This window comes from Culex quinquefasciatus, chromosome 2 (genome assembly GCF_015732765.1).
Source record: "Culex quinquefasciatus strain JHB chromosome 2, VPISU_Cqui_1.0_pri_paternal, whole genome shotgun sequence".
NCBI classification, from domain to species: Eukaryota; Metazoa; Arthropoda; class Insecta; order Diptera; family Culicidae; genus Culex; species Culex quinquefasciatus.
In genome coordinates, this window is record NC_051862.1 from 195175926 (window position 1) to 195201226 (window position 25301).

General features: G+C 37.2%; 1 protein-coding gene across 10 annotated transcripts in view; it reads left to right on the forward strand.

Moving 5' to 3' along the window:
* Positions 1-25301, forward strand: part of LOC6039836 — a 195366-nt gene that overhangs the window by 130337 nt on the left and 39728 nt on the right. For 3 of the 10 annotated variants that reach the window (XM_038254182.1, XM_038254181.1, XM_038254183.1), the window contains one exon: positions 22063-22229. In XM_038254182.1, the coding sequence (XP_038110110.1) occupies positions 22063-22229 (167 nt within the window). The other 7 variants (XM_038254186.1, XM_038254185.1, XM_038254188.1 and 4 more) reach the window with 7 other exon arrangements.

The following is a 25301-nucleotide window of genomic DNA, read 5'->3' on the forward strand; positions in this document are numbered from 1 at the left end:
TCTCGATCATTAGTCTTAATTTGTCGATAGTAGATCGACATATAAAGATCGAATGATTTCAATCTTCGATTGAGAAATATCGTTCATAAGTCGAGAAATACCAATCAAAATATAGCGATCGAGTGCTGGATATTTCATCACAATAGTCTACAATTCCACCAACGTCACCAAATCGATCAGAAAGATCCTCCTTAAGATTAAGATTTTTTAACGATTACATCGAATTTTGTATGACAATTTTTCAAATCTGTTATGAATGGGTACTGAAAATAATAATTTGCAAACAATTCTTGTAATATTTTTAACATCAAATTTTATTGGTTATTTTTTGTGATTTTACGCTCCGTGAAATATTTTTGAAACTTGGTGTTTTGAAAGCACGATCTCCGTGAAAATTGCAATATTTGAGCCTGAAAAACCATCAAGTCTTCTCATAACGATTTCACTTTCAAACATGCCTTCTCAAATTGACTTTCCGTGTCACTACATATCAATTACGTTTCGTGTGACGACTGAGCCGGGGTGCCACCTTTTCGTGATATCGTGAGATCCTAGAGAGGCAGGACGGCCACGTTTGCTAATGATAAATCGTCTGCTGCCTAAACACGTCGTCAGTTTGCTACTAGTTCTCACATAACCTCACATTGCGCCACATTCTACTAGCACCACGAAACGCGACTCCCCTACCAGCCAGAGTACATAATTTAGTACGCCAAGCTCGGAACGACTTAAACTGACATCGCTGCTGCTGTGACTATCAGCACCCGGGCAGTGTTGCCGCATGCTGGTTCTGCATATTTTAGCTTGGTGAGGGACTCTCTCTCTCTCGGGTTGTTTTCAGTTGGTGGTTGAATTCGAGTTCTAGCTCTAGCTCGCAGTGTAACCACGTGTGATGACATCCGGAGACACTTTGGTGAGGCCCCGCTGGGAAAGGTCGTTTCAGTTGTCCCTTGGAGTTTGTTCAGTTGTCTCTTGGAGTTTGTCGAAGTGAAAGTGGTTTTTTTTTTAATAATACATTTTTGAATTTGAAACAGTTTAAGGATTGCTTAAAATTAACTGTAAAATTACAACAAAATTAACTAAAATTAATATTCTTAATTCACTGGACAAGCTATATTTATTCTCTGACGTCAAAAATATTCCTAACTTCAATTGTAACGACATCAATCTGTTTAAAATAATATAATCAAACTACATTATCAACATTACAACAAAACAAACAGGATAGTGTACCTTCTCAATGATATTATTTGAAAAGCTTAGTCCCTCACAATATCATATCCCACAAATCCTCCAACGGACAGCAATATTTTCCAGCAAACTGAAAATTTAAGCTCCTCAAAAACCTGCACCGAGGTCTAATTCGATTACCCCAGGTGCCATCAACAAAATGCACACAATTCCGCACTGCACACAGTAGTGACCGGCTCAAATGCTACTTTCGCTTCCCAACGCCAACAAGTTGTTCCTCTGACCCGAACCGACGACGACCGTGGCACGGGTCTTCCTCGGGGGTCCAGTAAACATCCCGTCCCGAGTTTGCAACAAAGTACATTCCCGCTCGACCACAACAATTGTACCCACTGCACTGCGAACCGAAAGCCGCCTATAGAATTGCGATGGTCCAACCGGAGAATTAGAGTGTCCTATTTTGGGGCGGCGTTCCTCAACACCCGTGTTCTGTCTTCTTTCTTCCCCTGTAGAGTACAACACGTTTGGACAAACAGCTGCTGCCACTCTGGTGACACACACGCTAGGATGCACACTTCCGGGAACGACCGTGTCGAGTGGTCCACCACGGTTGGCGCTGCGGCCGGAATGCTGGCCGTGAAGAAGGTCGTCCCCGTTGCAGCAGCCGCTGATGGCCTTGTTGGATGGTGCCACCAAATCGAGTAGTGTGAGCGATTCTCTGTGAAATCAAGTGACAATGTTTAAGATTGTAGAATTCGATTTTGATTGATCAATGAACACATTCGTTGTGATTGAAGAGATTTTGATCTTATTTGACGCTTGGGTAATTCTCCGCCAACTCACACAGCAGTTGCCCCGACCCCTCTTCGATTTGCGTGAAACTTTGTCCCTAGGAGTAGCTTTTGTCCCTGATCACGAATCCGATGTCCGTTTTTTGATATCAAATCGAAGAGGGGCCGGGCAAGTGCTGAGTGAGTTGGCGGAGTATTACCTTTTACACATTTTTTTTATTAAGCCGTCTTAAAATTTTAGGAAATTTAAAGCTAAATTTTCCAAAGAAATGAAGGAAAAGCACCCGGCAAAAACTAAATAATTTTAAAAGGCTGAGAAAGTTTGCTACAATTTTTTGTTTTCTTGGTTGATGATGTTGATGTTGATCGTATTGCTGGTTACTAAGATGCATCTTAACTGCGTAGACCCTAGCTCCCACGGGTCAGAACTCCGAGCGTGGCCGAGATGCCACCAGACTGGATGACTGCTGAACAGGAACTGAGGCCGTGCTGCCGTGCGCTGGCAGCTGTGTGTGTTGACGTGCGGAGACAGGGGGTTGATGCCCGTGCACGCATATTGCGAACCATAGACAGGGGGGCGCTATACGGGCCCACACATCTCCCCCCTTCTCTAGAAAAAAATACAGCAACGCTGGTGCTTCTCATTTGAGAGTACCTTCCTGCTGAAAACTGACAGCTTTAGATTCGAGACAAGGATATAATATTCAAATCATTGTGGAGGCGCTAAATTGTATCCGACACCCTTGCAGCCACCACGATGAACACGACCGTCCGATGAAAGAGGAAGAAGCTGCTCGCAAATTGTTTTTTTTTTATTATTATCGATTATCCTTTCTTTTGATGTATTTCCCAACACATTTTTACAAAACCATTTCTTTCTTCTCTCCTTCATCCAATTGTTCGCTATGGTGCCATACACATTTGTACCTCCCCACTTTTTCTATTTTAACTCTTTCCTTACCTTTACCAGGCATGAGCCAGCGAGTGTTCACCAGTCGTTGCGGCCTTTCAGTGAGATCACAAGCCAGAAAGGCCTTTCAGTGAGAGATCACAAGCCGTTGATGTCTTCCGTTGAGCTCACAAGCCAGACAGGCCTTTCAGTGAGTGTTCACCAGTCGTTGTGGCCTATTTAGTGAGTTCACAAGCCGGAAGGGCCTTTCAGTGAGAGCTCACAAGCCGTTGTTGAAGTCGTTGCGGCCTATTCAGTGAGTTCACAAGCCGGAAGGGCCTTTCAGTGAGAGCTCACAAGCCGTTGTTGAAGTCGTTGCGGCCTATTCAGTGAGTTCACAAGCCGGAAGGGCCTTTCAGTGAGAGCTCACAAGCCGTTGCTGAATCGTTGTGGCCTATTCAGTGAGTTCACAAGCCGGAAGGGCCTTTCAGTGAGAGCTCACAAGCCGTTGCTGAATCGTTGCGGCCTATGCAGTGAGTTCACAAGCCGGAAGGGCCTTTCAGTGAGAGCTCACAAGCCGTTGTTGAAGTCGTTGCAGCCTATTCAGTGAGTTCACAAGCCGGAAGGGCCTTTCAGTGAGAGCTCACAAGCCGTTGTTGAAGTCGTTGCGGCCTATTCAGTGAGTTCACAAGCCGGAAGGGCCTTTCAGTGAGAGCTCACAAGCCGTTGTAGAATCGTTGCGGCCTATTCAGTGAGTTCACAAGCCGGAAGGGCCTTTCAGTGAGAGCTCACAAGCCGTTGCTGAATCGTTGCGGCCTATTCAGTGAGTTCACAAGCCGGAAGGGCCTTTCAGTGAGAGCTCACAAGCCGTTGCTGAATCGTTGCGGCCTATTCAGTGAGTTCACAAGCCGGAAGGGCCTTTCAGTGAGAGCTCACAAGCCGTTGTAGAATCGTTGCGGCCTATTCAGTGAGTTCACAAGCCGGAAGGGCCTTTCAGTGAGAGCTCAAGCCGTTGCTGAATCGTTGTGGCCTATTCAGTGAGTTCACAAGCCGGAAGGGCCTTTCAGTGAGAGCTCACAAGCAGTTGCTGAATCGTTGCGGCCTATTCAGTGAGTTCACAAGCCGGAAGGGCCTGTCAGTGAGAGCTCACAAGCCGTTGTTGAAGTCGTTGCGGCCTATTCAGTGAGTTCACAAGCCGTAAGGGCCTTTCAGTGAGAGCTCACAAGCCGTTGTTGTCTTCTTCAAATCGTTGCTTAGACATGCACTTACAAATCCTTCCCCCACAGGTCTTACTGAAGATATCCACAAGCCAGTCTACGTCAGACTTGATAGAACATTCACAAACCTCCTCTTCCATAGGCCTTCCAGTGAAGCCATCTCTACCTCTGGAATGAGTGACATTTACAAGCCATTTCCTTCTTTTCCCCGAAAAAGATAGGAAAAAAACTTCGACCGCTTTTTACACAGCCCACATTCCAATCTTCTGTATTTAGCGGTATTTAGTTACCGAGAGCTTAAATTACTAAGCAGAAGGAACATCTTGTTCTTGATTTTTCCTTAAACTTTAAGTTGGGGTTACGCACGACCAAACTTTTTCAAAATATGAGCAAAAGTCAATGAAATTACTAAATTGGGACCTGCAGACAAAGTCACAGATATTGTACAGATATTGATAATCTGGCATCACTTCCAAAAGTGTCAACATAAATTTTCTTTCACTTTCTCGCAGTTCAACTTTTTTTCAGTCTCCCGCTCTTTTTCTCACCACAGCAAAACAAACCATGCTAATGGTGCAGAAATCAAAAATTTCAGCCAAAAGTCCACGCTCTCCGCGTGACAGGCAAACCAAAATTTCGATTTTGAGCAGCCGGATCCTCCTCCACAACCGAAAATCAACTGACTGATTTCCTTTTTTTACTTCACTCACCTGTCACTTAACGCGCTTGGCGTGCACCGAAAACGAAAACAAAACACTAGAGCTAAGCGAAAAGAACAAACGCTCTCCTGGCAGGATTCGCCATTGCGTAGACCCTAGCTCCCACGGGTCAGAACTCCGAGCGTGGCCGAGATGCCACCAGACTGGATGACTGCTGAACAGGAACTGAGGCCGTGCTGCCGTGCGCTGGCAGCTGTGTGTGTTGACGTGCGGAGACAGGGGGTTGATGCCCGTGCACGCATATTGCGAACCATAGACAGGGGGGCGCTATACGGGCCCACACATTAACGTTTAAATTTTGTGAAATTCCTAATTCCATGTAATCAACCCCTAATTTTGGAACTTGCGATTAGGGCGTCCAATTATCCAAGGTTTTGAATTTCCCCGGGAACGGGAAATATATTTTTCAAATCCCCGGAATTCGTGGGGTTCCGGGAAATTTATGAAACAGTCATAAAATCTACGTTTTCATTAAATTTGTTATGTTTTTCAAGCATACAATCAAAGCATTAGCTCAATACTGTTTATTGGTGTAGATCAGCGAATCTCAACGGGGGTACCGGGCCTACTTGATTTACATGGCAGGGGGTACCGGCCTAGAAGAAGGTTGAGAATCGCTGGTGTAGATTATACTTCAATCTGAACAAGAACAGCAGTTTTTTGTTAGTTTTAAAAATATTAAAAATTGTTATTTTTTGTTCTTTGTTGTGCTTTGGATTTTTATTGAATCATAATTTTTAATCCAATGTGATTCAAACTCATTGTCCTTAAAATTAAACTGTCAAAAAACAAGAAACGAAAACAAATAAAATGATACCATTGAATTTAAAACCTAAGAAAAGTTAAAAATTTCATGTTTTAAAGTTAAAAATTTCATGTTAATATATATTTTACAAATAATCTTAAAGTCACTACCGCCACCTGGGGTAAATCGGAGCTGCTGTCTGAGTAGGTACAGCACAGAGTACAGGATATTTTAAAGCAATATATTTGAAAATCGGTGTGTTAATTATTTTGTTAATTTAAAAAAAATCAGGCTTAAACAGTTGAGAAGTTCTCTCAGATTTCGGTCATTCGATTTTTTTTTTGTATTTTTTTAATCCGACTGAAACTTTTTTGGCGTCTTCGGCATGCCCAAAGAAGCCATTTTGCATCATTAGTTTGTCCATATAATTTTCCATACAAATTTGACAGCTGTTCATACAAAAATGATGCATGAAAATTAAAAAATCTTTTGAAGGAATTTTTTGATTGATTTGGTGTCTTCGGCAAAGTTGTAGGTATGGATATGGACTACACTGAAAAAAAAATGATACACGGTAAAACTCAATTTGCAAAAAAACACTATTTTATTTTATTTATTTTTTTTGATATGTTTTAGAGGACATCAAATGCCAACTTTTCAGAAATTTCCAGGTTGTGCAAAAAATCATTGAGTGAGTTATGAATTTTTGAATCAATACTGATTTTTTTCAAAAAATCGAAATATTGGTAATTTTTAACTTTATTTTTCGATGTAAAATCAAATTTGCAATCAAAAAGTACTTCAGTAAAAAATTTATAAAGTGCACCGTTTTCAAGTTTAAACCATTTTAGGTAACTTTTTTGAAAATAGTCGCATTTTTTAATTTTTTAAAACAAGTGCCTATGTTTGCCCACTTTTGAAATAAATATTTATGAAAAGCTGAGAAAATTCTCTATATTTGTTGACCTATAGTTGCTGAGATATTGCCATGCAAAGGTTTAAAAAGCAGGAAAATTGATGTTCTCACTTTTCAAAAAGATCGGAAAATTTTACGAATGTTTCATATTTTAACATTGTAAATCGGACCATTAGTTGCTGAGATATCGACGTTAGAAAATGGTGGGTTGTTTAGGTGAGACTTGGAAAACATCAATTTTCATGTTTTTAAACATTTGCATGGCAATATCTCAGCAACTAAGGGTCGTATCAACAAAGTTCAAAAAAGCAAATATAGAGAATTTTCTCAGCTTTTCAAAGATATTTTTTTCAAAAGTGGGCAAACATGTGCACTTTTTTAAAAAAAATAAAAAGTGCGACTATTTTCATAAATGTTACCAAAAACTGTCCATTACTTGAAAACGGTGCACTTTATGAAAATTTCACTACAGAACTTTTTGATTGCAAATTTGATTTTACATCGAAAAATGAAGTTGAAAATTTTTGCGACCAATATTTCGATTTTTTGAAAAAATCAGTATTGATTCAAATATTCATCGGTCAAAGATTTTTTGCACAACCTGGAAATTTCTGAAAAGTTGGCATTTGAAAAAAAATAAAAATGGTGTTTTTTTTTGCAAATCAAGTTTTAGTGACAAAAAATTAAATAAAAATCACCAAAAAAAATTTACCGTTATTCATTTTTTTCAGTGTATTCTTTATCTATACATACAACTTTGCCGAAGACACCAAATCGATCAAATAAATCCCTTCAAAAGATACAGATTTTTTAATTTTCATGCATCGTTTTTGTATGGACAGCTGCCAAATTTGTATGGAAAATTATATGGACAAACTAATGATGCAAAATGGCTTCTTTGGGCATACCGAAGGCACCAAAAAAGTTTCAGTCGGATTAAAAATACAAAAATTTAAATTCTAAAAAATAGACCGATTTCGTAAAGAACTGCTCAGCTGTCTTAGTTCTTTACTAATGTCCTAATTTGTTCCGAATGCCGATGTTTGATGAAGAATAAATTATTATGATTTTTTCAAGTATTTTAAAAATAAATAAAATTTTATGGAAAATATTAAAAGCGCTAGGTGTTTTCCAGATCCGTAAACCAACATTTGAATTATTTTCCCCTATAAGCCGAATAAATGTGAATATATACCGAATACAAATGTGCTAATGCTTTAAAATTCTTATCGATTATTCAGTATTAAACTGTTCATTTATTTCCACAACCAAATCTGAGTTTCCAGATCAAAGATTCAGGAATTCGGTTTAGGGAAAATCCTGGGATTTTTGTCCCGGGAATTTCCGGAATGGACGCACTACTTGCGATATTTCGGAACGAATTGATTCGATTTGTAATGTAAAAAAATGAAACTTTTAAGAATTTTTTACTCATTTTCATGATTGCAGACAATTTTACATAAGTTTAAATTTTTAACATTGAAAATGGAACAAATATGTTTTGAAATAATTAGTTAAAAGATCAAGGCATCGAGAAGACCAAAAATTTTAGCTTGATTAAACAACACAAAGAAAAAAACAAATTCAAATTCATGAATAAAATTCGCGATTTCGAGTTATTTTTTTTTCATGCAAAACGATCAACATCTTCAAAAAATACGAAATATTGTTGTTAATTTTCTAAGCCTTTCAAAAAAAATTATGGTGCTTTACTTTTATGAAGTATTTTAAAGGAAAAAACGTTACTTAATCCACCATTAGGTGGTTGGTGCCTTCCTCACATTTTGAGTGTAATGCTAGATAATATCTGAGATCCGGAATCCACAAAGTTCATAAATAACACTTAAGTGCTTATAACTTTTGATAGGGTTGTTAGATCTTCAATCTACTGAACTCGCTGGAAAGGTCTTTTGATTACCTATCCAACGACAGGTCGCATGATAGATCCGGACAACGTTTTCATCGAAATATATGAGATCCGGCCTCTTAAAAGTTCCTAAATAACACTTAAGTGCTTATAACTTTTGATACAGTTGTCAGATCTTCAATCTACTGAACTCGTTGAAAAAGTCTTTTGATTACCTATCCAACGACAAGTCGCATGATAGATCCGGACAACGTTTTCATCGAAATATATGAGATCCGGCCTCTTAAAAGTTCATAAATAACACTTAAGTGCTTATAACTTTTGATAGAATTGTCAGATCTTCAATCATTTAAACTCGTTGAAAAGGTTGAATATCTTTCTAAAAAATTATAACATGACGAGGTTTTTTACAAAAACCACCCTTTTTACAATCTTTTGGACTTATGTTAAATTCGTTTTTCAGCATAACTTTTGAAGTACTTAACTAAACTTTATCATTTTCAATAGCGACTTATGGGACCCCAAGACGGATCAAATGAGACCAAAACGGTCTTAATCGGGCCAGCCAGTGCCGAGATAACCCAGTGCAAATTTTTTGAACAGCATCCCACCACACACACAGACATTTGCTCAAAATTTGATTCTTAGTCGATATGTTAACATGAAGGTGGGTCTAGGAGGTCAAATTAATAGTTTCATTTTTCGAGTGATTTTTATAGCCTTTTCTCAGTAAGGTGAGGAAGGCAAAAACTGAATGTTTTAAAGAAAAAATTAACAGTAAATTTCCTAAAACTTAGAAAACCGTTAACATAATTGAAAAAAAATGTGTGAGGACACTTTCGATTTCATATTTAAATTTACATCTAAAAATGATTTTTGAAATTTTGTTTGATAATATTTCAGATTTCTTCCAAAAATGTAACGAGCACTAAAATAAAAAACTAACAATAGAAGAAATTCTTGGGCCATCCTGAACGTTCCCTCAATGTTTCAAACCAAATCTACAAAATGAAAAAAAAAAAACTGACGTCCAATTTCACAGAGAATTGCTCCATGTTACACCGTATGTTTGCCGAGTGTGATGTTGTTTATTGAATAGAGAGGAAAAGAGCGAATCGAAATAGCGGAGAAGAAAAGCTCGTGTGAAAATTAGTTCAGTGAAAGGTGTAATCTTATTTGAGAATGGCACCGCCAATGGTGGAACCTAACGGAAGCTAGGAAAAGGCTTCGAGTGGGGCCTCGTTTGCCAATATTTTCTCTCCCCGGATATGGTGTACCAACGGAATTGGTAGATGTAGTCATGGTGTGACCCGTATTTTGCTCGTCTAGTAGAGAGTGTGTGCCGAACAAGTGTTTGTAGGAGAACGGATATAAAAAACCACACCATGCTGGCCTTACACCACATGATGCCGGGGGAATTGACGCAGATTTCGAATCTGCACACGGTGAGTATTGCTGCCCTTTGGATTATAGCATCGAAAATATATTCCCAAAATAACCACGCCACTATGACTTGGGTCGCCAGTGATCAGTCAGACGGAGAGTTGACACTTTTACAGTGTCCCTACTCAACTGGAATAACAACCTGTGACTGTTGACTGCGGGGGTGTCCTTACTCATGTTACACTCTGCTGGGAAGGAAAGGAGAAAGTTTTTCATATGTGGGAAGTTGCCAACTTTTCCCTCACCACACGCAGCCGGCGGGCATCGGTAACGATTGCAAAAGTTTTTTTTTGTTGCACCCCTTTCATGTCAGTGATTCAATTTGCCATTTGGTGATTTCCATGTGTACATGTGGAGCTCGATTTAAATAACTTTATTTGATTTTCCAGATATTTTCATGCTGCAATTTAACCTTTTTTTCCTTTTTTATCCAAACAAAAACTTCCCCAAATCTCCTACCCAAAAAACAAAAACAAGTTCGATCCCGCAATCAACCACATTAATGAACCTTTCCAATGGTCAATTACCTCGATACGCTGTTGCTGGGCCACATGATTGATTGTGCCCTAACCAACGAGCACGGGACCTACCCGAAACGTGAAACTTCCCCGCTAACCTCACCGAACCTTCCCAGGCCCTACCCCAAAACTAATGAAATAACAATCGGTTTTTCATTGCCATAACTTGGCCGCAAACTGGCAGCATCACATTTAGTACCACACCAGCAGTCCCGCGGGAGTCACGTTCCGTTCCGCAAACCTCGACCATCGATATTGGCAAATCAATCAACTGCAGACTTCATCTCAATTCGGGGAAAAGACACCGAGTCACGGGTCAAAATTTGATTAAATCCGGAAAATCCATGTCAACCACGTCCCGGCCTGACTTTGGAACTTCAATCTATCTTGGCGGCAATGTCGTGTGTCCAAAACTACACACACGTGGATGTGGTAAACCCCACTGCTTCCACCGGGTGACGATGATTCATGGAATGTGCCACTGCTTGACCGATGCTGGATGTGGTCACGGTGCTGTTGCACGCAATCCCAGTTATGTCGTAGCTGTGTGTCAGCCTACAACAACGAGAACAAGCCAGATTGAGGTTAGGTTCAACCATGGAACGTCCCCGGCGGCAGTGATTCCAGAGGACTATCATGACCAGTCGTAGTTCTTGGAATAAGTGTTAGGGCCCCGGATTTAGACTATAGCATACAGCATGATTGTGGTTGGTGCACTAGGGTGTAATATCAAAATCGATTTTCCAGCACAGCAATTTTTCAGGTCCTTTTGGGGTCCTTAACAACTCTCCAAAGTTTGGGAACGATTGGTTTAGTCCTCACTTTGCGCAAAGCGATTCAATTTTCCATATAAATTTGTATGGGAAAAAACATTTTTTTGAGTTTTGATATTTATAAAATCCACGTTTCACGCTGTACTAAAACCGAATTCATATTCGGATGCTCTGGAATGTGCTCTACAACTTTCCTGAAGAGAGTATGGTGCTTGCTTGTCCCTGAAAGAAGATACAGCGTCCTCAAAACTCGTCTAAAACGTGATTTTCGAGCAAAAAACACGTTTTAGACGAGTTTTGAACACGCTGTATCTTTTTATAGGAGCAAGTTAGCACCATACTCTCTTCGGGAAAGTTGTAGAGCACCTTCCAGAGCATACAAATTTGAGTCCGGTTTTAGTACAGCGTGAAACGTGGATTTTATAAATATCAAAATCCAAAAAAATGGTTTTTCCCATACAAATTTATATGGAAAATTGAATCGCTTTGCGCAAAGTGAGGACTAAACCAATCGTTCCCAAACTTTGGGGAGTTGTTTAGGACCCCAAAAAGAACTAAAAAATGGTTGTGCTCGCTAAATTTGGACAACTTTATTTTTTTCCATACAACCATATTACACCCTATTGGTGCACACGTGTGGTGGCACGCACTCTGCCATGCGTTGTAAATTAATTATGTAAATAATTGCATTTCCACGCGGTTACGCGACCCCGAGGTTGAGGCTGTCAACCCGGGATTGTGGTGGTCATTGGTAATAGAATATACGCTCCTGGTCAGAAGGATATGGCATTGGTCAGCATTTCTCCGTTCAATTGTTGTTTGATGATATTTTTTTTTCAAATAGTTGTGTCGGTTTTTTAATAAATAATGATCCCTGATTTGTCCAAGAGAATTGGAAGTCTGAATAGCGATCGAGAATCCTTCCGGCAATTGCTTCTGTGTTAGGGCGGGGCCAGACAATCGCCAACACAAACAAAAATATTCCCATAACAATTACAACCCCCAGGTTTTTTTCTGGACTCTACCGCAAGTTTCTAGTTCAAGTCGTTGGAAACAACGGGTGAACTAACGCTACTTTATACCTGTGTCTAAGATCTGTTATACTAGCTAAGACTGGTACAAACTTTTTTCCAACAATTTCGCTGCCGGCCAGTGAGTACTTGGTTGAAAGTATACCCTAAATTTTCAGAATTTTTAAATTTATTTTTGGCGAGAAAAATAAAATTTGCTGTTCTGTGCATTGAAATTTAAAAGTTCTAAATATTTTTAAACGAGCCCATACATGCTAAATATGATTATCAATGCAGAAAAAAAGCATTTTAGATTGTTCTCAGTAGATTAGAATTCTATTTCCATTTCCAAGAGGGTAGAAATCGAGATTGGGTAAATTCGTTGCTAGCATTTCAATAAGCGCTATGTCTCACGCTAAACTTACGTTTATGACGCTTTTTGAAATGTTAGCGACGAGTTATCAATAACTATGAATGGCACATGCCAAATAATATTGAATAATTTTACTCCAACATTATCACTGTGCTTCAAAGATACACAATCTCGAAACTTCGATTCGGTTGTTCTTCTGATTCACAAAATTCCACCCACTTCTGTCGCAATATTTCGTCACGTGGAAATCAAAAAAGGCCTCTTTTGGCCGCCTATCGATTAGACTACGAACAAAAAAAGTGCGAAGCCCTTAATTTTTCAACAAAAATTAAAACATGAAGAAATTCAATAAAAAACCAAACAAGTCATGTTATCAGCAAAAAAAAAGGTCACGCTTGAGCTTGAACATAGCCCGCCACTTAGTTTATGTTTACAGCTGTAGTGCAGATGTATTAGTGGCGAGCAGTGGGGAGCATTCAAAAATCACGTTACGCATTCTGACTTTTCGGCACCCAGGAAAATATCTGCAACGGCGTTATAAAGCTTTCAAAAAACATTACTGAGAAAAAACTTTCGTGAAAAAATAAAGCTTTTTTTATTTCAGAAATTGAATACAGTTGTTATATCTTTTCTTTTAACATTTTTTTCAGAAGTTAAAAAAAACATAAATTCCTAAGTTTGGGAATATAATTTCAAATTGATTATTGAGTTCGTTTCAAACGTTATTACTGTGTTTGTTTATTCGATATAATTAGACCATTAATTTCAAAGAGACGCACTTAAATCATAATTGTTAAGTTTTTCTTTGAATAAGATGAGGACACTTAAAAAAACAAATTTATGGGTTTATTGATTGATGCCATTTTTTTCTTGAAACCGCAAACAATGAAATTTATCTCCTTAAATTTAAATTAAAAAAAATGTAAATTTATACGAGTACAAGATGGCTTCGTTGGCAATTAAAAGTGTTGAAAAGATTGAAAAAAAAAAACATTTGTAGAATCCTTAAATTTTATTTTGGAAACGTTAGAAAATTTCTTTTCAGGAATCATATTTCTATTCCAACTAATTTAAATTAGTATTCGTTGGAAACATCTTATGACCGATTCTTAGCGAAGCTACACCAAAATGTCACATTTTTCAATTTTCAATATGATTTTTAATATGAAAAAAATTATTTTTATTATGATGCAATAATTGCAATGTGCTTTAAATGCGTTTTCTTACCTTAAAAACCAAGAACATTGACCAAAAGTGGTCTGCAAGCCATTGTACGGGAGAGGAGTTTTTTCATAAATCTGCTCCTTTCGTTGTCCCGTCACGAAAAGAAATGGCTGGCAAAAACTCAAATTTCATCCAATTCTTTCAGTTCAAGGAGCAAAAGATTCGTTTTTTAATTTGTGCTAATGTGTAGAAGAGCAAAAGTTTTAAAAAAACAAACTGGCAAAACTGTAGCGATTTTTGTAGTGTGCCTTTTAAAAGTCCAGTTTTACGATGTTGTCCCGTCACGCTACATTTTTATTTCAGGGGAAGCACAGGTACTATATGGTTCATTCTGCATGATATTTCTTTGTAGGAAAATCAATTATCTTTCCAAATATGTAATAACATTGGGGGGTTTCTTCTTTTATTTTGCCACTACAGCCAAAACGCTGAAAAAAACTTGGATTTTTTTTTTTGAAAAGGAGCCGAAGAATCGGTCTTATATTGCTCGGTCAAGTTAAAAATCATCATTTTGAAATGTGCATTGCTCGAAACTGTGCATTTCGTCGCCGTCGTGCTAACTTGTAATACGTGCATTTTTTGCCAAATTGAGTGAAGAACGCCACAGATTGACCTTCACAGATCCTCAAAATTCGATTTCAAACCTGAAATGTTCAACGAAATCCGAAAAACGTGCATTTTTGTCACTTTATATATGAAAGAAGTTTCAATCTCGTCGTGTTATCTTGTCACTCCCTAAAAAATGATGTAAGTGCGACAACTGGGCAAAGGGATTTCAGGTCAGACCGCGTTTGACGCACGTACAAGTTAGACTACCGTAAACATTTTCAATTATAACTCTGGACTCCAGCAACCATCTTCAACCAAACTTCGGGACAATCAAGCAAAACGTGTTTGTTATTGTTTACATTGCGTGCTTTTGTTCAAACATTATAACGCGTTTTTCTCGGAACGTCGAAATAGCGGGTGCGACAAGATAGCACGACGACGTCGATTTGTTTTGACCGAAATCATTTATTTTTAAATAAAAAATAGAAATTTAAAAATGTTTATAGGACGAACACTTTGTTTTGAAACGGTATGATGTTCATTGGAAATAGTTTAAATTTTCAATTTTCAATTTTGTAGCAACGGCCTAATACAATATTTTTCAACCCCCCAACCCAAAATAGGGCTTCGTCACGTACACGGGATATGTCTTGCGAGTCTTCATCCCAAATTTCAGCCAATTTGGTCCATCCTATCTCGAGGTATCGTGGCACTCGTAAATCAACTCGGTGTTCAGAGAAAAACGATCACAAAGTTTGACAGTCCGCTTTGCGTATGGCAAAATTTTGAGCTTTTTTTTCATCTCTCAATCATCTTCATGAAACTTTCAAAGAGTGATTGAAAAATATCTTTTAAGTGGATTTAATACATTATCTGTAAAAAAAATCATAATATCTCCTCAATCTAGCCATTGAGATGTGAACGCGCGATCAACACAAAATATTTGATAGTCTTCTTTCATACAGGTTCAAGTAGCTACCAAATGCGTGTTAATGTGTTTTGCTGAGTTAAAAATGGCCGTGGTGGATTTCAGTTTATTAAAATTGACCGTTGAGATACGTCTGTTAGCACAAAAGAAAAGAATCATGTTTACGTTACACCTTTACTTATATCACTGTATTTTACTCATGAATTTATCAACCCCAAAGAATCTACCATTTTGCCGCTCAATCATTTTCCAGTGATAGCAACGATCGCGTCAATCTACATCGAATAAATTCGATATTTCCCCCTTGGCTGACAAATGTGTTTCCTGCTTTTCTCGCCAGAGATATGCGCAGTTAAATGGAAAATGGTCCCCTTGAGAACCCATTTCTGGCCCCCAACCCACCCACGTGGGTATTATTGTGCGAGCACGTGTGTGATGTTCGACTCCATTCGAAAATCAAATGCCAGCGGGCGCGTTGTCGTCGCGAGTGTGACAACGGAAAAGTGTTCTGTTTCCAAACGGAAACGGCAAAAAGCACATCTCACACATCTTCGAAAGGATGAAAAAAAAACGCGTCCAAAGTTGATCGTCAACATTTCCATCCCACAAAACGAGGCGGGACAGAAAAAAAAGTAGAAGACCTTACAAACGACCGTCGCAATCAGTGTCATCATCATCGCCGAAGCCATTACCAACAGCGGCATCAACAACAACTCCAGCTGGGTTCGGGTTGGGTTGAAGTCCAGGAAAGTACGCAAAAAAAGGTATCGTTTTTCGAATCATTTCCAACGGAGAGTGATTCCCTCGAGGCACGCACTGATGGTGAAGTGAGAGGGTGAGAAAATCTGCTTTTCCGTGGGACGGTACGACCCACTCGGAGGCGTCGGAAATAGATGAAAGCTTAGATAGGGACGCGGACCGATTCGTATCGAGAGGAGATGGTTATGTGTAGGCAGAAGTAGAATTAAAAATTTAAAGTTAAGCAGGTCATTTAAAAAAAAAACGCTGTTTATACTTTTGGGAATATTTCACAACTTGTTTTGAAATACAACTCGCTATTTTCAATGCACCCAAAATAGTTAAACTTATTCACACAGCTCAATTACCCCCATCAACCACCGACCAATTTACTCAAAGTTTTACCCACTCCAATTTCGTTCCAATTTAAAGTGTAAAACAAACGCTCCACACTTGAGTGGCACGAAATCCATTACTGAGCTAGCTGCTGGCTGCAGAGAGTTACTCGGAACGAACTCCGCACTCCCCGAGGCAACGCGGGCCAAGTCCATTTCCGGCAAACCGCACCGAATGATGAAAGACCTGCAACCCCTTCATCGCCGTTCGCTGCCTATTTCCGGTGTGTGTAGTTTCGATCAAACTGTTCATCAACTGCTGCCTGACTTCCAACGGGGTAGAATAAACTGGAGGAACATAAACACGATTTCAGCAGCTGCACGTACCGGGAAATCCATTTGGGTGAATCGGCACGAGTTGCCCCGTGAATTTTGCATTAGTTTTGGTTGGTGCTATTTGGCGCGCTTTGGTTTATTAGTATATTTGGAGAGCACTTGAAATCGTTGCGTTCAAAATTGTTGATTGATTTAATAGCGTTGGCAGCATTACGGAAAGCAACTCAAATAAAACACCGATTTGGCCAAAATTTGGAGGGAACGTTAAATCCTCTCTAAAATGTTTATTTAGCAGTTCTATGATAATACATTAACATTCAGTTGTATTAAAAGTTAGCAGAATTAAATTTAGATAAGTGGCAGGCTGAATGATTACACTGTTTACATTGCAAGCGGATGATCATGGGTTCGATTCTCATTCCCATGCTCCTGCCTTCCAGTTATTGTTAGGCCGTTAAGCTCTTCTAGGTGTAGGAGTTGTCTTTCTTGTATAAGTACAAACAATAAACCAAACCAAGCCTGCTCCGGTGGAGTCGCTGGTCAGCAGTCGGACCCGCAATCCAAAGATCGTCGGTTCAAATCCTGGGGACTCCTAGGTTCGAACAAAAACTTGTAATAGAGGCAACAAAGACCTGAAGGTCGCTTAAGCAGTTTATTTGTTGTTTTTTCATGTTTTATATACAATTCGGAAAATTATATAACCTTTATCACTTAACTATATAATAAATAGGTTATATATATTCAATCCAAATTCTTTGCTTAAGGGGTTACATACATGCAAATCAGCAAAAATGTAAGAGGTTAGTATGAACACAAATTTGTTTTTTTTTTAATCTGTTTTCAGGGCATTAATACTTGTAGCACGGGGTCAAAACTTACGCGAAGCACCAAGGGGGTCAAAAAAATTGGAAATGCAACTTCAACCGGCGATTCTTGTTGCATTCGATCCGGAAGAATGACAAGAATCACCTCCAACATGGTAGATCCAAAAAAGATGTCGTCTACCTTAAGCTATAATAAAAACAGGCATTTCCATTTTTTTTTTTTCCAAGAGTTGTATGAGCCGGTGAAATTTCATTTCAAACTTTTTTGACCCCGTTGGGACTACAAGTGTTAAAAATACATTTTCATCTACTAAAAAAACAAATTTGAAGACATTTGGACGTTTCATTGCCAAGATATAGTTATTTGAAGTTTCAAAAAACGGGTGCCACGATATCTCAACACTGCATTGACCAAATCGGCTCAAAATTTTGGTGAGTACTTGTTAAACCAGTCCCGTGTGCATGACGAAAGACGATTAAGAAACAGTTTAAAAAAAAAAGATATAAATATTTTTATTGTTTTTGATATAAAAAATTGACTGTTTTTGATTTTTGTATTTAAAAAAAATAAAATTTAAAAATTGGGAACCGTCTTGCATACGAGATATTTCTTAAAAGTCTTCACCCCAAATTTCAGCCAATTTTGTCAATCCCATCTTGAGATATCGTGGCACCCGTAAATCGACTCGGTGTTTCGAGAAAAACGCTCAGAAAGTTTGACAGTTCGCCTTGGGCATGGAAAAATTTACAGTTTAAAAAGTCTATTTCTCAGTTAAATCATGAAATATCTTCCTGAAACATTCAGAAGTGCTTGAAATCATGTTTTTAGTGGATTTAATAAATTTTCTGTAATATTAAATTTTGTGTATGTAACCCCTTAATAGGTTAATTCAAAAACCACCATCCATAAAACCACGTTGACACCTAAGGAGGGGGGGGGGGGGGGGGTTAGGCGATTGTCCACGCTACATACAAAAAAGATTTTGTTTGTATGGAAATTGTCCACGATGGAGAGGGGGCTGAGATTTAAAAAAAAAGTGTCCGCGTGGTTTGTGGCTGTTATATTTTGTTACATTTGCAATTCAGAGATTTGGAGAACCTTTCAGCTGAGATCAATTCATAAGTCTTTGCAGGGAGGGCACATATTTCAAAATTTAGATTTTGCTAGCTGAGTGCTCTTTAGGGAAAATATTTTTTGAGAAAAAAAACCTTAGATCTATGCGCTTAAACGATTAAAGATTAATATTTTGGGGTATAATCTCCAAGTTACGATGATATATTATTCATTAAAATATCAAAAGGTACTTTTTCGTTTTTTTTTTATGAAGTTTTTGTAATAGCAATTTTAATAGAAATCATTCGGCACCAGTTTCTAAAAAAATTGTAGTAGAGCAACTCTCTACGAAATCGGCCGATTTCGACCATCTGTATTTTTTGTATTTTTAAATTTGACTCAAACTTTGTGGGGGCCTTTCCTATGACCAAAGAAGCTATTTTGTGTCATTGGTTCACCCATACAAGTCTCCAAACAATTTTGGCAGCTGTCCATATAAAAATGGTACGTAAATATTCGAATATCTGTAACTTATGAATGAATTTTCTGAACAATTTGGTATCTTCGGCAAAGTTGTAGGTTTTGTTGAGGACTATTGAGAAAAAAAATAGGTACACGGAAAAAAAAATTGCCGATTTTGGAATTAACGTTTTTTTCACAAAAACTCAATTTCCCAAAATATTTTTTTATATCCGAGATTTTTTGATATGTTTTAGGGGACAAAAATCTGCAACTTTTAAGCCATAGAGAAACATGGTCAAACAATCTGCCGCCGAGTTATGAATTTTTGAAAAAAAAGTGATGTTTGGGAAAAATCGTAATTTCATGCAAAAACAAATTTGACGTAATTTTTTAATGTACAATTGAATTTCCAATCGAAAAGTACTCAGTAGACTTTTTGATAAAAGGCTCTGTTTTCAATATATAGCCACCGAAAGTTTTGTTTTTGCATGAAATTTAGATTTTTCCCAAAAATCACTATTTTTCCAAAAATTCATAACTCGGCGGCAGATTGTTTGACCATGTTTCTCTATGGCTTAAAAGTTGCGGGTTTTTGTCCCCTAAAACATATCAAAGAATCTTGGCAATTTTTTTTCCGTGTACCTATTTTTTCTCAATAGTCCTCAACAATACCTAAAACTTTGCCGAAGACACCAAATTGATCAAAAAATTCATTCAAAAGTTACAGTCATTCGAATATTTACGTATCATTTTTGTATGGATTGCTGCCAAAATTGTAAGGAGACTTGTATGGGTGAACCAATGACACAAAATAGCATATTTGGTCATAGGGTAGGCCCCCATAAAGTTTGAGCCAAATAAAAAAATACAAATAAAATCCATTTCCGGTTTTGGTAGTTAATTGCTCAGTACTATGTTTTTCTCAAATTGCCGATTTACCGCATACTTCATAACAAAATGTGTATAGTGCCCAATCTTAAAGTGAATTGTAAAACTCCCACTAATCATGCGTACAGGTACCTCGCCAGAGTAGACCACACTCTCTTGAAAAAAAACTGGAATGATGCGTGCTCTAGTGTTGTATCCCCTTTAGTACAATATAGTCACACCCAAGCCACATATAGAAGAGCCAGCTACAATCCGTTCACCAGCTAAGGTGTCTTCTTCTCCTGACTGAAGTGTGATGGTGCCTACCGAGTTTATCTTTGCGAGCTTGGCACGTCGGTGTGACTTGTTTTTGTTTAATCCAAGCCGTTGGCAATTACCTTCTCCTTCTTGATTCCTCAGCAGATCCTTGCTGGAATTAGGGTGATCTTAAAATGTGGCTATTTATTCTAACGATTTTGATGTTTTTTGAAGTTTTCAAAACCTTAAAATGGACTCAAGCCGAATTTTTTTTTACTAAGACCACCCTAACCTAAAAGGGGTTGTTTTACTACGTACTCCAAGTCTGTTCCGGGACGGATGCCGGATCAAACGTGCGGCGGTCGTCGGATGAAGCTCGGAAGATTAGGGATGAAAGGCCATCTCATACGGGACGGGAAAAGGGTACGTTGCAATGTGTCTCAACGTAGACACTCCACGGTGAAAATAAGGTCGGGAATGTTTCCCTCCAACTAGCAGGTAGTTTTAATGCTCCACTAGCAGTAGCAGTGGCAATATGGACAAGAGGTGACAAAAAGGCAGCAGGATTTTAATTAGATTTTGATGTTTTTGTTTTATCCGAGGTACACCGGGAAGGATTTCTTCGGATGGTTTGTTAATTAAGTACAACAATTATTTTTGAACGTCAACCTCTACACAAAAAGAAAATTATGTGCATGATTCACCAAACGTCAGCCTGACATAAGCAAAATTGTATGTTTAACAACACGGCTCAAAGTAAGGATGAATTATTTTACATGTTATGACCACTAATTTTCGGAAGAATTAGCATCTCTTTCAAGATGTATGAGTACATGAAGATAATTTAGAGACCATAGGGCTTATGTTAATTTGATTTGGTTAACCGCGGTGGATTTTCTTGAAATAATTCGAACTGTCAAAAATCCATCAAAGCATCTACCACATTGATCGCACAAAAATCTGTGGTAGAAAAGTATCCACCGGTAGATGCTTTGGTGGATTTTTGACAGTTCGAAAAAGGCACGAGTCATGATCAATGAAGTAATGTATTTTTTGTCAAATTGGTTTTGAAAAGTTGAATTTAAAAATATAAAAATTCTTCTTGCGCTAGAAAAAGGCATATCAATATCATCGAAAATACATTTTCATTTTTCCCAGAAAAACCACTATTCAATTAGCTCTAACCAAACCACTTTGGTGCCCATGATTTAATATTCTGAGTACACGCGTGTCACACTCACGTTGATGAAATACAGCAAAAATTTACCCATCAACGTTCAACAATGAGGTGTGCACATACACACACAGCACACATCAGTGAATTTTCCATTTTCCCATGACGAAACCATCGAAACGTCATCCAGGAGCCGAGCGTGCGGACAAAGGATCTTTTTGGCCAACCTGCGCACCACGGCAGTCTCCCAGCGGTAGTGTTGGCTCTGCACGTGGTTCCCCACTGCGCTTATCATTAATTAATGATATTTATCCAGCCTTTTAATTAGAACTCTACCCCGGGTTGAGAGTATGTGCACGGGTGAGTGCAAATGTGTGCGATATATGGGGGCTTTTGATACGAACATTGAGTTTGGCACTATATTAAAAAAATAAAATTTGATATTTTTATCGTATCTTTTAAGATAGCTTTGGTGTTAATTTTTATGCATGTTGAGGATTGTTTAATAAACAAGATTTTCTAAGAAAATAATAAAAAAATTTAAATGTATGAATAATCCATGAATTTTCTCTTTGAGTGTCCTGCACAAAAGCATGCTTTCTGTGGCATCTCTGCAGGGATCCTTTTTGTCTAGTTGGATCTTTGATGAAAAGGTATAACGGACGAATAGGTTTTGCATTTCGTATAGTTGTTGATGTGGTGAAATGATTCATGCAAAAGATTGTTAATTAGCGCTAATGGTTTCATCCTTCTCCAGCTGTTAAATTGAAAGAGAAAAAAAAATGTTAAAAGTTCTAAGAAATGATTAAAAAAAATATAGAATCTAAAATGTTTATTCTTCCCAAATTCCTCCCATTTCAGCTCATACTGGAAATCAACAGCGAGGTGGCCCTCTTCCGGGACCTGCTGATCCACGTGGGCCAGTCGCGGGACTGCCCGGAGCTGCGGGAGAAGATCCGGAAGCTGAGGCGGTCCTGCGTGGAGGCCTGCAAGCACACATCGGCGCTGATACTGCCGCAGATCCGACAGTAAGTATATATGTGGAAAGAGTCTGTTGGCTGCTGTCTCTGGGTATTGCCTGAGGCGTTTCCAGACTAGACCGTAACGTGAGCATAATGAAGCGCAAATACTCTTGCCAACCCTGCTGAGGGCGATGCAGGGCTGGAAAAATCAATATTTGTTGGAAAAGAGCTTTACCAATTGTATACTTAAAGTACGATATACTTTATGCACTTCAGACATTGAAACCTTAAAATGAGGCAAATTACGAAAAAAATTGATGTTACATGTTATGGTTTCAACATTTGAATGAAAAAATATTTGAATTTACGTCGCTTGTGTGCTATATTGTGACATGTCCTATCTTTTTACATCAGATGTGTAACAAGATATCGCTCAAGTGACGATGCGTATAAACATTAATTTCAAATCTTTTAAGGCGAAAAGTATCATACAATGCTTTGTACATCAAGATAACAGTTTTGCTATTATCGTAAATTTTCAAAATATCATTGAATTGATGATAATGTTTGTTTCTTTAACATTCACGTCTTTAACCGATCTGTGTTCCCAACATTAGAAATTTGTTAAGATCTTAAAAAGTCTTTAGTCGTAAAAAAAAAATAAATAAGCATTATACAATGTTTTCTGTTTAGATTACAATCCATTTAACAAGTTTGAAAAAAATATGTTAACTATTGACTATGTTTTGCTCCATCGTTTTTAAAGGGAATTTTGAAAGAGGGAAAGTTGGGTAAAAACTTTAAATAAAATGTGCAATAGCCTATTTGCATTAAATAAAAGTATGCAAAAGATACACCATGTACCTTTTTAGGTAATAACAGAAAATAATTCTAGTAATTATTCTGTATTATAAAAACACAACTTTTCACCATTCCCAAAACAACATCAAGGTTGTTACACCTTTATATCGCCAAATATTGAAATGTCTGTTTAAGTAACTACTTCAATGTACCGTCATCAGGGGTACCGTTGGGTCTGGTGGTGAGATTGGATCTTACAAATTTCTGCATATTTTTTAACCCAATGTCACCCCTAATGACGGTAATAAATGTATTTCTCTTTCAATTTAACAAAATCTAAAAATTATTTGAGCTTTTCATTAGATTGAAATGCACTTTATCTAAAGCTTAACTTTATTTAAAAATTTCCATATTATGTTTTTTTAAGCCCTGCTCTGCTTAAATTTGCTATTAGATTTTTTATTTAGATTTTTCTTTGTTCTCATTTTTTGTCTTTGTAAACAATTTTTATTGTGCAAAAAAATGTACTTTTGTGTTCTCCTTTTTAATTTTTAATTTGCATTGTTTTCATGAAATCCCTCCAAAATTCTAAACAAGAATTTCAAACACACGTACGAACAATAATGTTTAGAATGTTTGGAAAAACAAATCATATCCATGTCACGTTCACGTAATTATTTTGACTTAAAATATACTCGATATTAGTAATAACTAGGGTTAGTGAAATTTCACGATTTCGCGGAAAGCGTAAAATCCGTGAAATTCGGCTTTTAACGCGAAATCCGTGAAATTTTATGCTTGTGTGAAACTGTAACGATTTTTCTCAAAATGATTTATCAAACTCAAATAGGAATAAACATAATCTTATGAACTACTGTAGACTTGAGCGAATGAATTCCCTTGTTTGATGACTAACATAGTGTTGGTGATTTTTGGTGATTTCGCGGACGGCATGAAATTCGTAAAAAATATCAATTTTCTCAAATCATTTTTTTTTTTTTCAAAATAACAACACAATAAATATTTCATTCATACAGACTTTATAATTTAATTTTGTTCAGATTTTTCAGTTTTTTTTAGAAACTAAGTTTAGTAATTCATTCGCTGTTATATTTTTTTCTGCTATTTTATTTGAAAGGTATAGTTTCAAAAGAAATTAAAAGAATCATCTTTTTTTCATTCAAAATAAAATGAAAGCTTTAAAATCAACTTTTAAAAACATTACAGATTTTTCTGAGTCCTGTTTAATTTTAAAGATATTTGATTATTTGAATGGATGATTCCCGTGAATGATAAATTACTATTTTTGTTTTATTTTTATTTTGAATTAAAATGTCGATTTCGTTACAAATTATTTTATTTTTGCCTTTTGACATAAAATATAAATTTTGTAAAAGGAGATAAAACCTTTACAATAATGTTAATGTGCTAAATGTCGCAAAAAAATTCTAATTATATCACTATTTTTTTGCTAGACAAGATTGTTAAATCTGTTGAAATGCAATGAATAAAGCAAATCTGCAAAAAAAAAAATTATCAGACGAATGTTTGAAAAAGCAGTTCAATAAATGAGAATACGCATGCACAACATTTTATTTCAAAATATATATAGAGCTCACCTATAAACTAGGTGGATTTTTTTTGAAAATTTGAAGATTTTTTTGTGTCACGTTCAAATTTATTAAAGATTTATTTTATTTTATTGACGAATAATATATAATGAAACATAATAAGTCGTTTTTGTGATTTAAACCTAAGATCTTTAGAGTTATTTTAACATTTTCATCGTTTCGCGAAATTTGCGTGAAATTTCGTGTTTTGAAATTGAGGTCCCCGTGAAATTAGCAATTTTCGAGCGTGAAAAATTACTATGCCTAGATATTAGTAATAACTAGGGTTAGTGAAATTTCACGATTTCACGGACAGCGTGAAGTCCGCGAAATTAGGCTTTTTCCGTGAAATCCCATAAAATTTTATGTTTGTGTGAAAATGTAACGATTTTTCTCAAAATAATTTATCAAATTCAAAAAGGATTAAAAATAATCTTATGGTCTGCTGTAGAATTAAGCGAGTAAATACGGGACCATCCATAAACCACGTGGACACTTTAGGGGGTTATGGCGATTGTCCACGATCCATACAAAAAAGATTTTTTTTGTATGGACAATTGTCCACGAAGGGGGGGGGGGTAAAAGATTCCCAAAAAAATGTCCACGTGGTTCATGGATGGTCCCTACCTTGCTTTAATTATTTAAAAAGGGTTAGTTATTTTTTTACGATTTCGTGGACGGCGTAAAATTTGTGAAATTTATCAATTTTCTCAAATATTTTTTCATA